Raw genomic sequence first — 14,690 nt, 5'->3', positions numbered from 1 at the left:
GCAAAGGCAAATGTCTTCAGTTAATCGGAGGTCCACGGACAAGAGGTAAGGCTGGGAACCCGCTGGGTGTTGAGATTTGGCTAACATGAGCTAGCAGGCAGATATAAATAGCTTAATCACAGGACCCATCTCTAGAATAGCATAAAATACATCTAATCTTGGAGGACACTGCTCTTATAATGACGTATAATTATTTATAAATCCAAAATCCTTATTTCAAGACTGCCAATAAGTCAATTGCTATTTCTTTCAGCGTTGCTACCTTACACTTGAACTTACACAGTGCCTCCCATCAGAGAATCTCAAATAGCTCCATAGGCACAAAAAGCCCTTTCCTTGGGAAGGAGTGCAAGCTCTCGGGAACTGACTGCAGACAAACTAAGGCCCAGCTTGTTCAAATATTACTACTTTTAGTGATTTCATCTTGGATTTTCTCAGCATAATTCATGTAAGATCTGTCTTGCTCCAGTTGCTGCCTTTAAGGTGATGTTTGCTCAGTACACGTGAAACCTGTCCAGGAAGGTTTAGGTGAACCACCCAGAAATGGAAACTCTCAACATCAATGGATACTCGGAAATTTAGGCCAATGAGATTTTCACATAGGCTCACGTTGAATGGAAGTCAGGGATGTGATTCAACCACCACATCTCGGCTGATCTGAACAGGTTCAACTCCACCAGCTCTGAGAGAACTGCTTTCCACAGCCGAGATCAGTCCTCAGGAGCCCCGCGTCTGACAGTCCCAGCTGCTAAAGAGTTATTTGTGATTAAATAAAGCAGAGGATGTGGAATCCTCAAGCACTTCTACCCAGCACTTCCTGAGCTGGTTATCAGCCCCTCTATAAATAGCTTTCAGGCACACCCAAGCAGGCGGTGTGCTGGAAGCCCACACGCAGCCCGTTCAAAGGGACATAAAATGTCAAAGAAATAAAAATTATTTTACTGCATTTCCTTCCTAGCAGTTACTCAACAGCCCAGCCCCACTCTCACCTCTCTTCTCCACTCACCAAAGGAACCAGAGCATAGCTGACCTGTAAATTTACGTAGCATTTCGGTGCAGGTTTCTGCCACAGTTTCATCATCACACTTCTCCATAATCAAAGCCTCTTCTCCGCAGATCCAGCCGCTCAGGACATGGCCGTACCTCTCTGGTGGGTAGAGTACGTCAAAGCTGCAGATCTTCTTGTACCACAGCTCCTCGGGATAGGTCAAGCTCTCACTCTCTGCCTCGTCTTCCCAGACAAATTGGATGCTGTTGCATTCAGAGCTCCAGAAAGGCTCTTCGAACTCCAGGAAAATCTTGTCAGTTGTATTGATTCCTAGTTTCTCAATGGCCATCACCTTCTCCTCGGGCAAGCGGGGATGAAACAGGCTCTCGTGGCGTTTCTTCAAAACTCCCAGGGACACAGTCACAATGACATGGTCAGCTGGGATGAACTCACAGTCCTCGCACTCTATGAAGACATCGGAGCCCTTGTCCTCCTCGGGGAGGTCACTGTTGTGGTCAGCCACCCTCTCGATCTCCTTGCTGACCGACTGGTTCCAGTGGATGCACTTGACTGGCTTGCGGAGCTGAATGACGGACTCAGGAATGGAGCGGGCCAAAATCTCCACAATTTTAATGAAACCGCAAGGAATGATGTGATGAGCCCCAGGGATTTCGGTCCATTCCCCAAATTCACTGAGCGAGACTTCATCCATGCTGTGAGAGCTGCTCTCACAACTCTCTACCTAAGGAAAAGCAACACAAAAGCGACATTGCCACAGAGCAACTCATTTTGCTACAGTATAACATTGCAAAGGCACAGAGGAGCTGCACAAGCTGGGAGTCTTGAGTCCCACTCTTAAACCACATTAGTTTTGGTAGTAAAGTGTTTGGCCATAGGATCTGACAAAATCAATCCTTAGCCTTCCTTCCAACGCAGCAAATGACTTTGTCATGGTAACAAGCTGCACCAGCTTTGGTTGCATCGGCCAAGGTTGCATCAGCCAGAGTTCAGAGATGATGTCTTTGCTTCTGCATGATTCTGGGTTACAGCTCTGACTGTTTCCTATCATTTAAAACCCACTTCACTGGCCAGGGACTGGCTGCTTGGCGTTCCTACAACAAGAAGCTGGAGCTCTGTTAATCAGATGCTCTTTCCAATGTTAATAAATGCTCCCATGAGGAGCCATGAAAAACTTTTGGCAGCTATTTCTGCTGTCTGCAGCTTTCAACGTGCTGTCAAACAGTCAGCAAGCTAACAATCTGCCGGAGGTGAGAGGACCCAACACAGAAGGAATTGAAGGAGACGGAAAAGGGATATGCCAAGATGTAAGACACTTGTGTTTGATTCACTTGATGTGATTATCAGAGCTTTAGATACGGGACCTGTTGGTTAATGTTTGCAGGAGCATTAGGCATAGCCATAGCTTCCAGCAATCCCTGGAACAAAGGCAGGATGTTTGGCCTGTCTTGTGATAAGTTTCTAATGATAATACTGATGCATGGGACATAGTGATCTTAAAGTCTTCAAATCACTGGAGTCACAATGATTTGCACACTGTAATTCTTTAAGCATTTTAGGCAAAGGGAACATTACAATTCCAAGCCTCATCCTTTGGCCAATTTTCCAGGCCTTTCCGCACTAATGACCACGTTTGGAAGCCCGGCAAGCCCAGACCCTCTCCCTGTAGAGCACCCTGGTGCAGGGCAGGAATCTCTGGGATAAGATGACATGCAAACAAGTCAAAGTTGTACCAAGTAGTTCACAGGTCGCTCCTGTGACTGTACTGACAAACAGGTGGTTGCCCCTTCCTCGTCATTGCCCAATGACTCCAGCAAAGACAAAGCAGGCCCAACTGCTGGGCCAGGTTGCCAGCAGCCAGGTCTTGAAGAAGACCTATCCTCTGAGTCTGCGGTGGTTCCACCCCATCTGATGCAAGCTGAGCGAGCACTCTCCAACGCCCAGCCAGGGTCAGTTCTGCTCCTGGATCATGCAACAGGCCACTCATCCCGTCTGGATTCTCCAACAGGGCACTCCATGTTAGGACAATAACAAACAGTGACGGCTATTTGATTCTTTCAACCACAAAGGAAAAATGCCAGGGAGCAAAACAGGTAACTACCAAGACTATACTTTGCCTGTGACACCAGTTAATCCCCACTCTCTCAGCAACCACCCCGATCTGATAGTCTTAAGGATCAGAAGCTTTGTTTTTCTCAGGTATTTACACATGAGAAGGGATTTGCAAGACTTGCCGAAAAGTCTCTGGCTGTGGCAACCCATAGCAACCACAGAAGAAACCACCAGGAAAACCAGAGCTATATCAAATGACTAATACTGTCTGCATGGGTGATGTTACATGGATAACACAATAAATAACTGGTCTTTACGTGGCAGCTGTGGAGACGCCCTGTGATACAACCTTTTGGGTTAGGACAGTGAGATATGAGAACGGCGCTCAAGAGGCCTGGGTTCCAACCTCAGCTATATCACAGATTTCCGGTGAGACTCTTTAGGTCTTTATTTCTCTTTGTTTCAGCTTCCCACCTGTAAACAGTGAATACCATACTCTTACCCACAACACAGAGTGCTGCTTGCTTCCAGTGCCTCATTTCATAAGCCTTTAAGCCATTATAATTGAAATAGGAATGACTGTTACACTTTACTTGTGGAGTGCTTGATGCAGCATTAAGTCCTCATCCCACAGAGATCTCATTTAGGCCGAGGCATCAAGGAGATAAAAAGAACTAGGGAAGCCGTGAGGAAAGATGATTAGGACATGGGTTTATACAATCTATCTTTGATTTTATTGCTTTTACCTTCAAAATGCTTTCCAGGGATTTCTTCAGCAAATTATTGGTATCAAAGTTACACTTCTCTGGTCTCTGAGATGTGGACAGGGGCAGAAGGGGGTAAAAGACACTCAGGTAGGACCACAGGGTCCCAGGTATAAGGCACAAGACAAGACATAACTAAAAGAAGCGGACAATAGAGTAGCCTCAGGTGGTACGAAAATGTTGAATTACACCAGAAAATTTAACAGGGCCTAGGGAATCCCCTTCTGATTAGAAAGGTGGAAGTTTAAGATAAGGAGTGAGGGAAAAAAAAAACCAAAGTAAAGGCATTATTTCTTGCAGCCCACTGTCCTCGGATACGCCTCACAAGGAAAAGTTGTCAACAGGAACACAAACTGCCCCAGCTGCCAGAGACCACAGAAAGCAATTCCCCAGTGATGTGCAAGGCTTAGCCAGGTCTCTGAGGGTCAAGATTTGTCTGCTGTTAGTCAAAACAAAAAGCCAATGACGTGCACACACACCTTAAGGTACTGCTGGATCATGGCTAGTTTCAGCCTCTTGACGGCCTCTGTGTCATCCGGATCGGCCTTGACACGTTTGCGCACTACGTCCCGTGTAAAGACGCCCACACTATTCTGGCTCTCAGCATTGACTGGTTTACCTCGTTGGAAGAACTCCTGAGTCAGGTTATAGACCTGCGAGAGGTAAGACAGAAAGATAGACAATGTGATTCACAGCAGAATCCAAGCCCCAAGTAGGATGCTGTTTCCTCCATTCAAACAAAACCAGCACGTTCAGATCACGTTCTCTTGCCAACGTGAGCAATCAGCTCTGGCAGTTTGTTGTGCGCTTTGCTCCGATGCCACGCCAAGTTGCACCCACAGCTACGCTGGTTACAAGGCAGGAAGCAACACTCCCCTCCAGGCAAAGATAACCAACTTTACTCACCTGCAACAGTCTAGTTACTATTAAGACATTAAGTTACTATTAACTTACAATTAAGTTATTTTTTTAATTCAAGTATGTCCGTTCTGTCGCCTGCAGAAGACCAAGTGAGACAGTCCTGCCATTTTCAGTACCTGAAGCCTGTTGTTCAACCAGTTGTTTAGATCTTGCAGCTGGATCAGTAAGCCAGGCGAGCACACACTGCAGAGCACCTCTACAGAGCAGGCTTAGGTTTGCTCAGTGTAACTTCTGGCTCTGCTGAGCAGTGTCACAGCCTGACTAAGCTCCAGCCTCCACCCAAAGTCTGCTGGGGGTGAACTCAGGCAGCAGGACCCACGTGCTTCCTCTCATCTGACAATAAAGCACCAGCTCTTCTCCCACTTTGGTGTCTCAGGTGCAATCCCAGATGCAGACTCTGTATCTAAAGCCTTTCTCAGATTGCAGGGCTCAGATCTTTGACTGCTCTAACCTGGAACCAGCCCCTCTACCCTCTCTGTTATTCTGATTATTTAGCAATAACACCCAGGAGTCCACCAGGGTGGAGGAATTCAGTTTCATATTTATTTTATTGTTATCCCCTGAAAAATAGGAAGCTATCAACGCAGGCTTAGCAAAGGAATTTTGTGTGCACACACATTTGACTCGTTGAGCACAAGAGAGGTACAGATCCATGGAAAACAATGACATCCCTAGTAGCCCCCCACCAGGAGCCAGCCTGAGGAGGACCACAGGTAAAATCCCCTTCTAACAAATCATTCTTCTTTGACGAAGATCTTCCTGACATTTTTTTTTAACCCCAGTTTTCCACTGTAGAAGTAAGAAAACAACCATCTACCTCAGCCATCTACTTGTGGCTGTCTGGAATAATCAGTACTTCTGTCTGTAGGATTGCCAGAAGAGCCTGCTGTTGAATCATGGCCCCTTATTTCCATGGACAAACTCCCAGGAATCTTTTAAAACAGGAAAGCTTTTAAAAGATGCCCCCCCAGAAGTGCAACTCATCCCATTAACAACTTGTTTGTCCAGAATGAGTCACCTTCTCATTTATATCACGCCACAGAAGTACACAGTACGCTTACAAGTAGGGAGGCAAGATCCCTGCTTGGCGAGTTTCTCCTGTCAAAGATGGCTTGACTCCAATTTATGATCCTTTTTTGGAGCCAGATTATTCAGACATACCGAGGAGTTCAACTCAAAAGTAAATGCCTGGTAGGAAGAAGGCACAACAGTGGCAGCCTCTCCTTCAAAGGCTCCTACAGCTTCTCATTCTCTGCTGACATGGCTAATTCATCGTGTTTTAGTTTCTTCCCACCTTGATGCTCCCCAGAAGGTTGCTTTTCTCTTGGGTTTAGGAATAAAGCGAGTCTGAGGAGGCAAAATAGAGGGGTGATGTGGAAGGGGAGGCAGTGGTGGAAAATGTATGGCAGTGATAGGAGTAAGAGAGAGAAGGTCTGTGAGTGGTTGGAGGAAGGAGGGTAGATAAGGACAAGTACAGGATAAGGAGGAAACTGAATTTTAAAAAAAGAGGGTGAAAGGGGGAAAATAAACTACAAAACCAGAGAAGTAATCACAAGAAAAATGAGTGGAACTGCTGAATACAGAAGAGAACTGCAGACACTGAATAAGACACAGTCTTTCCAAGGACACTTCCAGACAAGAAACGCAGAGGCCAGTGCCCTATATGAAATGAAGGCTTTCCGCAAAGGAAAGGAAATAGTGTATTCTCTGTTCCCTGATGCCAAAAGCTCTTTGGCAGTTTCAACATCCCACGGTTCTCAGGTCGGCTGATTTCTGAGGCCCAAACCACTTCCAGCAAGTACAAGCTGCATAGACCTTGCGTCAGCATAATGCAGCTCAGCTTTCATAAGCCGATTGCACACTGTAAGCAGATAACGCGTTCACAAGACAAGCAAAGCTGTGTTAAAATCCAGTTACCATTTGGCCAAAAGGATAAGTGAGCCATGGGTATGTTTTTATTAACCGTTGTACTCTTCATTGCCCAACAGAGAGAAAAGCAGAAATGCACAGTTCTCGGTGCTGTAAATATCAAGTAAATTCTTTCCTACATATGTCGTCCCATCCACCATCAGGATTTTTTTTTCTCAGAAACCCCATTATTTCTTTGCTTTTCTCTTCTTGGGGGTGCTGAAACATTTGATGGACAGAAAGGAAAGCTGTTATAGGAAAGAAGCAAGAGAAGAAACAAGAGCAAGTCCTACGTTAAGAGATACATTGTCATAATAAAAGAATCAAAAAGATGCTCAACATGTATTCTTTAATGTACACGTGCAGTGAACACAGCCTGTATAAGAAACTATGGAAAAGGTTCACTAAAAGTCCCATTTAAGGTAGGTTTTTAATGAAGTAGGAGCAGAATTGTACTGTCTGTAGTTGGAGTCACTTGGGCTTTGCTTCCTCAGGTGGGAAACTGCTCACAGTAACAGAAAGCAGCATCATACCCACGGCCTCTGAAGTCATGAGGCATTTGTGAGATTTGAAGACACATCCTCCTTCAATCATTTCATCACAATGTGATGAAAGAAGGATTCCTGAGAGACTTCAGGTGGGCTTTACTTCAGAGAGCCTGGAGAAAGGTAGCATCAAGAACCACCTGACATATTCTACTGATTTTCTAGTTAACCCTACAAAACATCCATGCATCCAAACCGAGAGCACCATGCCCATCAGCAAGGAGAGCTACACCATATACGGTCCAGACCGATCTCCCTTTTCTATTATCACAGACCTGATACAAGCAGGAATTAAAAATAAGGACAGGGTGCATCACCTCCCAGCTCCTACCACTGGCAAACTCGCATCCCAGCACAATGACCTAATCATTTCTCACGCTAAAGCTCCTCTGGGTTCGGGCAGAACAACTGGCCCTAGAAGCCTGCCTGCAAGAACCATCGGCAGAAGCAAAAGATGCAGAACATCTCAAGTGACTATCCATTCTGTGCAGGTTTCCATCCCTAATTCTGAGGGTTTATGTACAATCCTGTGGGGAAATGGGGCTGAAGGTCAGAAATTAAAAGGACTTATTTGAACAGCCATAAACCTAAAATGGCTCCACTTGGGCTCAGAGCTTCTGTCTTCTTTCTGACCAGCTTTGGGGCATCCCACAAGCGGGGTCTCCGCAGAGAACATGGGTTCCATGAGAGAACCAGGGATGTCCTCTCTGTTACCTACAGGCTTCCACCTACACGTGTTTACTACATACGTGCTCCACCACAGGAAGAGGCCGTCTCTTAGGAAGAACAAATCTAAATAAAGAAGTTTCTCAGCACTGAAGGAGGTCAGGAAAGCACATCCCAATCCATGCTCCTTCCTGTCGGCATCCGTGACGATCCGTACCATTGTCTTTTTCTTACTTGGCTTAAAAACTGCAGTGACTTAATCCCCGGTTAGTAAAAAAAAACCCGATGGAGATAGGTCCATGCTGTTACCAGGCCAGACATCTGTCAGTGCAATAGAGGGGCAGGGAGGGAACGGTGACTCTTGGTGGCCCTTCAGTCCTGCTCTCTACGATAATGCAAGGCAAGGCACTGGAGCTTAATTGGGGATGGCAGGAAGCCCAGGACAGGGTGGGGGTGAGAAGGGTGGAAAACTTTGTCATTCTTTGGCTGCATCCCTCTCCCAGAAGCTGGGCAGCACGCAGGAGAAAGCTGACAGATAACAAGGCCATTAATTAGCTGATTGTTAAGGGGAGGGTTCCTGCAAAGCAGGTCTTTAGGGACTACATCTTTACTGAAAAGCCTAAGTAAAAACAGGCACTTTTTCTAAATCAGGCTGGCCAAAGGACTGTGAAATTCTTGGGCAGGCAAAGCAGTGTGATTTTTCACCTGCAGTTAACTTGTCAAGCTCACCACCTCCCTCCCACCCTTCACAAATACCTGGCAGTTGGCCTTAAATGCCTCTTTGGAGAGGGAAATGAGGATTTAGCAGGGACTGAAGAGCGACTCTGAGATGGATTGTCCCTATTCACATTTTCTCAGCAGTTATACGAACACACAGACACTGAAGCTGCAGACACTGCCCTCAAAGGTCACAATCCTGTCGCTTTTCTTTGAGGGTCACGAGGATGGGGTACAAGCAGGCAGAAGCCAAAATCCTCCCCCAGCCCCAGGATTCCCTCAGTTACCCGAGCAGGAGTGGAGAGGAAGGTGGGAAGATTATGAATACGTGGCATGATCATCACACCCTGGGGAACCTTCCGATGCTGGTGCCCTCTTCCTTGGAGAGACTGGCCAAGTGGACTGGCGATGACCCTGAGCAGTGCCAGCCCCACACAGTCCGCTGTCTAAGGAGGATAGTCTTAAAACAACAGCAGCTGGAGAGCTGTCCTGCCAACAGCAGGCTCAATGCCCTTTCTCACGGAGTGCCACTTGACAGCGCGTGGCTGGAAATCCAGGTAGCTGCTCTGCAGGACTGGAGACCTTCCTTACAGGCATTGCTCGGTCTCCTAGTGCTCTCACGGAGGGAGACTTGCGTCAGCTCAGTCACAAGCTCGTTGTAGATCCCAGCTGACTTCGGTCCAGTGCAAGAGCCTCTCAGTTAAGACAGCCTCTCATAGGGAGCTTTCTGCTACAGAAATGAAGAGCTGAGCACTCTTACTGCTCGGCTTCCTCGTAACCAAATAAAGGCTTCTGTGAGGCATCACTACAGCTATTAAAAATTCAGGCTACTGCAAACAAAAGAAGCAAAACTTGTATTGAAGTAGAAGAAGCCAGCCAAAAAAGATTGGACAAGTGCCTGGAAAAAGCGTAAGGACTTTCCAAATGAACTGGCGAGGCAAAGCTCTGGAGGTACTGGGGTGCCTTGCCTTTCACACCAGGAAAACTCAGCACACAGAGGCGAGACGTCACCTCGCTAGGCTCCAGCTTCAGTGACTCCACAGACCCAAGGGAAACGCTTGAGGGAGACCCTCGGCACCTTGCATTCGCTAGAATTTGGTGTCCAGATGACAAGATAACTGGGGCTGGAGAGATGCAGATGCAGAAGCAGAGCTGAAGGCATGTGCTCGAGCCCAGGCACACAGCAGCAGCTGCAGCGAAAGAAGGGCAGTGTGTGAGTGCATGGGAAGTGAGCCGGCTGCGCAGGGAAGGGCAGGCATTCGATACTGTGACAAATTTAGCCCCATTCATTCAAGACTGTATTTTCCACTGTTCATGCCAGTGCTCCATCCCTGATTAGGCTTTGCATCCATCATGTGGTTGCTGGTTGTTTTGGTTTGGGTGTTTTTTTTTCTTTTCAAGTCAGGACAGCGTGTGTCACAGGCTTTGCTATCTCAGCCTCTTCTAAAGGGGGAGATGCAGCCTGAGAGATGAGATAGCGTGATGGCAGGACTGCTAACAGCAGGCTGCCCCAAGGCTCTGAGAAGCACCTGGGAACTCCTAGTAGGCAAGGGAAGAGCCTGACCTCAGGATTTGGTGATCTGTAAAATGGCTTTTTATCCTGGACAACTTCAAGACGTTTTAACAAAACCTCTGAAAAAACGCTGCCTCCTCAAAAGAACAGAGATTCAGAACTGAAGACGAAATTCCTACTGTTCCTCCCCAGCACCCATTTCACCACCAGTTAAAGCAAGAGAGTATTGGCCAGCCAGGATGGAAAAAAAATGATGGAAGGACTTGAGTGAAAACGCAAAAAAAAATGCTGGGGGAGTGGGAGCCTCAACAAACACAAACCAGACGTGCACCAGGCAGAGTCAGCATGTGTAAACAGAAAGATTCTCTGCACTTCATGCCAGAGGAAAAGGCCCCCTAAGCCATATGCCTGCTGCACGTGCTCCTGACTGCCCACCCACCCGGCACTTGTATTTCATACAGTCTTTTTTAACTGGAGATTTTCAGGGGATCCCAAAGCTCGCCTTAATTCCTACTTGTCCCGTGCAGCACAGGGAAGAAACCACAGTCAGCTGTCTTAAATCATTAAAGCTTGTCCAATCTGCCACCCCAAAGAGGCTGGAATGAGAAGCTCAACAAAACCACGAGCTGCCCCTGCAAGAGATTCCAGCACACTTTGAAGGAAGACGGAGAAAGCACCTGCCCAGCAACAGCAGTTAAGAGGTTGGCCGACGTCCTCTTCTTGGCTTAAGCTGTCCCTTACATATTTTTTATTGCACTGAGTAGCTGTAGACATTTTTACTATCCATAAATGTGAAAGCCTTTTCTGTCTCCTGGGGAGAAAGATCTCCTGTGGCAATGATAAGCTAATTATGTGTTGCATAAAGAAGATTAACTTTTAATGCGTTGTTCTCTCATGTCACTGGCTGCCCCCTTTCTCTTGCTTTAAATTACCAAATTAAGCATTTCTAAAACACTGGCACCTTGTTATAGCCTTTATCTTATTGGCTGTATCTCAAAAGCTAAGCAGTTCTCATCTCTGTATTCCCTCCTCATTTCAGAGCCTGTGTCACCCTCCCTTTGCTGGAGATTTTCCTCTCATCTTTGAGACAGGATGATCACCGAGCACTGCATGCAGCTTGGCGGTGTTCCATTTACATAAATAATGCTGCTCACTGCAGTATTTTCACTTATTCCCTCTCTCTTTTCTAGTCTTAGTTGCTATTAACCTTGCTCCACACACATCTCACCTGCCTTTTTCCCTGGCTGGCTCTGGTCCTGTTTTCAGTCCAGTAATATGAAGTGGTTCAGATGAATCATCTCCACCTGCATTTGTCCAAGACGAATTCCCTCCCTGCCACGGGTTGCTAAATTCCTTCCATAATGAGGTTTCTTTGAAATTCCTACAACCCCTCTCTAAAACTAAAATGATTTTGTGCCATCCCATCACAGATTCCAGTTCAGAGACCCAGGACAGCGTCAGAACTCTTTTCCAACAGAAAAACAAATCCCCATTTCTGCTCTCCATTCAATTCTTGATAATGCTTTACAGGCTACAGTGACTTTTCTCTTGGTGGCTTTCTAAATGCTCTTAGACATATTTTTAAGCAAGAGTAACCTGAATCCAGTGTGTGTTTAGCCAAGTGTCAAATACTGGTGAAGTTCACTGTCAGATGAAAATCTGAAGGCTTTAGGCACGGCTACAGCCTGATGAAAGTGATAGCGTTTTGCTCTGTTTTATACAAGCCACTGAGAGATCACATTACCTGGAGGACTAGACACTCTGCACTGACCCCCCTAAATGTACTTCATAAGTGACATTTAAAAAAAAAAGGTGGGGAATAATTATAATTAACTTTGGCAAGCCTCCTCCTCTCACTTCACTCTACCCAAGGCTGAGTCTTCCTACTGAAAGCAGACAGAACTAATACCAATCTCCCATATGTGTTCAATACACAAATCAGTAAGACACCCCATTTTCCCTCTGAAAGAAATACTAGGATGACAGCAGCAGTGCCGAGTTACATGAAAATAAATTTGGCCTTTTTTCTCTGAGTCTAACATTGACTCATTGCTTTTTTAGCAGAGATTAATCTTGCCACTAAACGCACATTTTCATTTAATTTCATCTCGCAGGCTTCTATTTGGTATATTTAGGTTCTGCATCTGCAGTTGTTTGGGTTTTTTTTCTGTTTGGCTCTTCTGTCACACACTGAGGCCCTCATCTACACTGAACTGCAGAAGACGTCACTGAACATTGCTCAAAAGAAGTTAAAATAACCTTAAACATGAAGTCCACGCTGGTCTGAATCCACCAGAAAAGATGTTCTTTTCCTTCTGATGCAAGAAAACCTGCAATTCCTACGATACTGCACTGACTTTGGCATATTACACAGGACACTACGGTATTTATAACATCAATAAAATGTCACAGGACTACAATGGCTGTTGCTAAGGTTTGGCATTCTACTTTGTTTAGTAATTTGATCCCTCCCCTACTCTTCTAATTAAGTAGCCACTTTCTAGAGCAAGTGACTGGATCTCCCCAGCAATAGTTGCTGGAAGTGATTAAACTGATGACAAATGTGGAAAGATTGTTCTTCCTAACAACAGCGAGTTAATCCCTGAACATCAGGGACAAATGGGGCACAGTTAAGCAGATGAGAGCAAACGAAGTGTTGATTTCTTGCAAAGAAATGAAAGACATTATTGGTTTTCTACCTTTGTCCAGTATCTGGAATGTTGTAACTGTCAAGGTGTCTCATTGTTTCAGGCAGATCTACAACCTGACAAAGCAGCTGAATACCAACCTCGTTATATAAATCACTGAATTCTTCAACCACATCTTTCGGGATCCTTTGCCCGTTGTTGGTAAGATGATAAGCCACCCCATTCTTGGAGTAAAGACTGATCCGTCCAACGCTCCTCTCACTATCAGTAGTCTCTTCAAGTAAACCATTGTCTTCTGCTAGATGATAGACTGGGTTTCCATGTGAACCATGAATCCACGTAGCTCCCAGTTCAAGAGTGGCGTGCCCTGCAGGGGAGTAAACCAAGCAAACTAGTTATTGGAGCCCATTTTCACAAAAGCTTGTCAAGGTCAGCCCTAAATAAAACGTATGGGTGCAAAAGCAGAACAATTGCCCAAGGACAACTCATGCCTGAACATCACTTAAGCGAGCTTTCTCTGCTAGACAAGAGCAATACCAGTGTTCTTCAAACCAGTCCTTCGGGATACCAGTTTAGATAGTGCTAGAAGGATGGGGTGTTTCCAATAGATACATCACAGTGACACACCTTTGATATTTCAGGTGAAATTCAGAATCTTACTGGTTGCCAGTTCTTACCATGGCTGTTACTGGCTGCTCTATCCTTGCAACTTGGCCTTTCTCAATCACCTTCTCTAAACCTGCGCTTAAGGACATGATCAGACAGCAGAGGATGTACTGCTTGTTGCACCACAAGCCATGTACCAGCGAAGGGGGTGCGCGAAGGAAAAGAGCTGTAAGAAGCCACGCTGCACTATTGCAAAAAGGACATATAAGGACACTCGCATAAATATTATAGTTGTAGGGAAAGGACAGAGTACCTAAAGACTTCAAATATCCACTGCATCCAAGAGAAGGGGATGGATACCCAGACACAAGAACAAAAGCATCTACAGCAGGGAGATGTAGGAAAATTTGGATTACCCTGGGACAGCAGCATTGGCCTGCACACTGAACCTCATCCTGTGATTAAAAATATAAGTTATTTACGAACATACCTCAGATTATATGCAATACAAAAATGCATTTCCATTCCCCAAATGAGTAAACAGGTTATATTCTATTATTTACGCCTTTGAAAATTTAAATCAGGTTCTTTAAAAAGAGGCACTGTCAGGTTAAACACCCAACACACTTAGTCTTCATCACCTATACTCTCTGCCTGGAAAACACAAAGAGTTTGGTCAGCCCCATTCTCTCCCTTCCTTAAAACCACCGGGGTTTGCACCAGGGCTCTGACCCCTCCGAAGCCAGCGCTGCCACGACTAGGCCGATAGCACAGGGAGATGTTCAGCAGCTGAAAGAAGGTGCTAAAAATAAGTTTGGATGATGTCCTCCACCCACATTTTTACAGATTCTCAGAAGTCCAAAGCTAGCTGTTTTGAAGTCTGACAAAGCTGTGTTCCCCCAGCATCCCAGCCAGCACCACGCTGAGCAGCTCGCTCTGCAGAGGTGTGGGAATGTCTGATTAAGTGGGATAGTTAATAGGACCCTGCTTGATGAAGAACAGATCATGCAGTTACCAGTCATCATATACTGCTTAACATGTAAATATATGCTCAGACAGAAAGACACTGCAGCACTGTGCTATAATGCAGTCAAGTTTAATGGGTGAAGGCTCGGGAAATGCTGCTCTTCTGCTGAGACGCTGCCTCCAAGGGAAGCTCCACATACCTTGTTTTTCAAGCAGACGGCCACCTCATCGTTAAGGAGCATGCTGATTGCCCTTCAAAACATGCATTACAGGGCTCGAGAGTACACAAGATTTCTATGTGTACCTAAAACAAAGCATGTGCTTCAGAGCGTGCGGCATCAAGTCACAAACGTGTGCGTATTTAAGGCGCCACAAACT

General features: G+C 45.8%; 1 protein-coding gene across 1 annotated transcript in view; it reads right to left on the bottom strand.

The window, feature by feature from the left end:
* SMOX (spermine oxidase) overlaps window positions 1-14,690 on the bottom strand; it is a 56,655-nt gene that overhangs the window by 7,472 nt on the left and 34,493 nt on the right. Inside the window, exons 3-5 of the mRNA XM_064448877.1 lie at window positions 12,881-13,107; window positions 4,302-4,475; window positions 1,031-1,730 (exon numbers count right to left, since the gene is read on the bottom strand). Coding sequence (XP_064304947.1) covers window positions 1,031-1,730; window positions 4,302-4,475; window positions 12,881-13,107 — 1,101 coding nt within the window. The remainder of the gene's footprint in view (window positions 1-1,030; window positions 1,731-4,301; window positions 4,476-12,880; window positions 13,108-14,690) is intronic.

Source organism: Phalacrocorax carbo, chromosome 4, assembly GCF_963921805.1.
Source record: "Phalacrocorax carbo chromosome 4, bPhaCar2.1, whole genome shotgun sequence".
Classification (NCBI taxonomy): Eukaryota; Metazoa; Chordata; class Aves; order Suliformes; family Phalacrocoracidae; genus Phalacrocorax; species Phalacrocorax carbo.
Note: the sequence above shows the minus strand (reverse complement) of the source record. Positions and strands in the feature narration are given on the sequence as shown.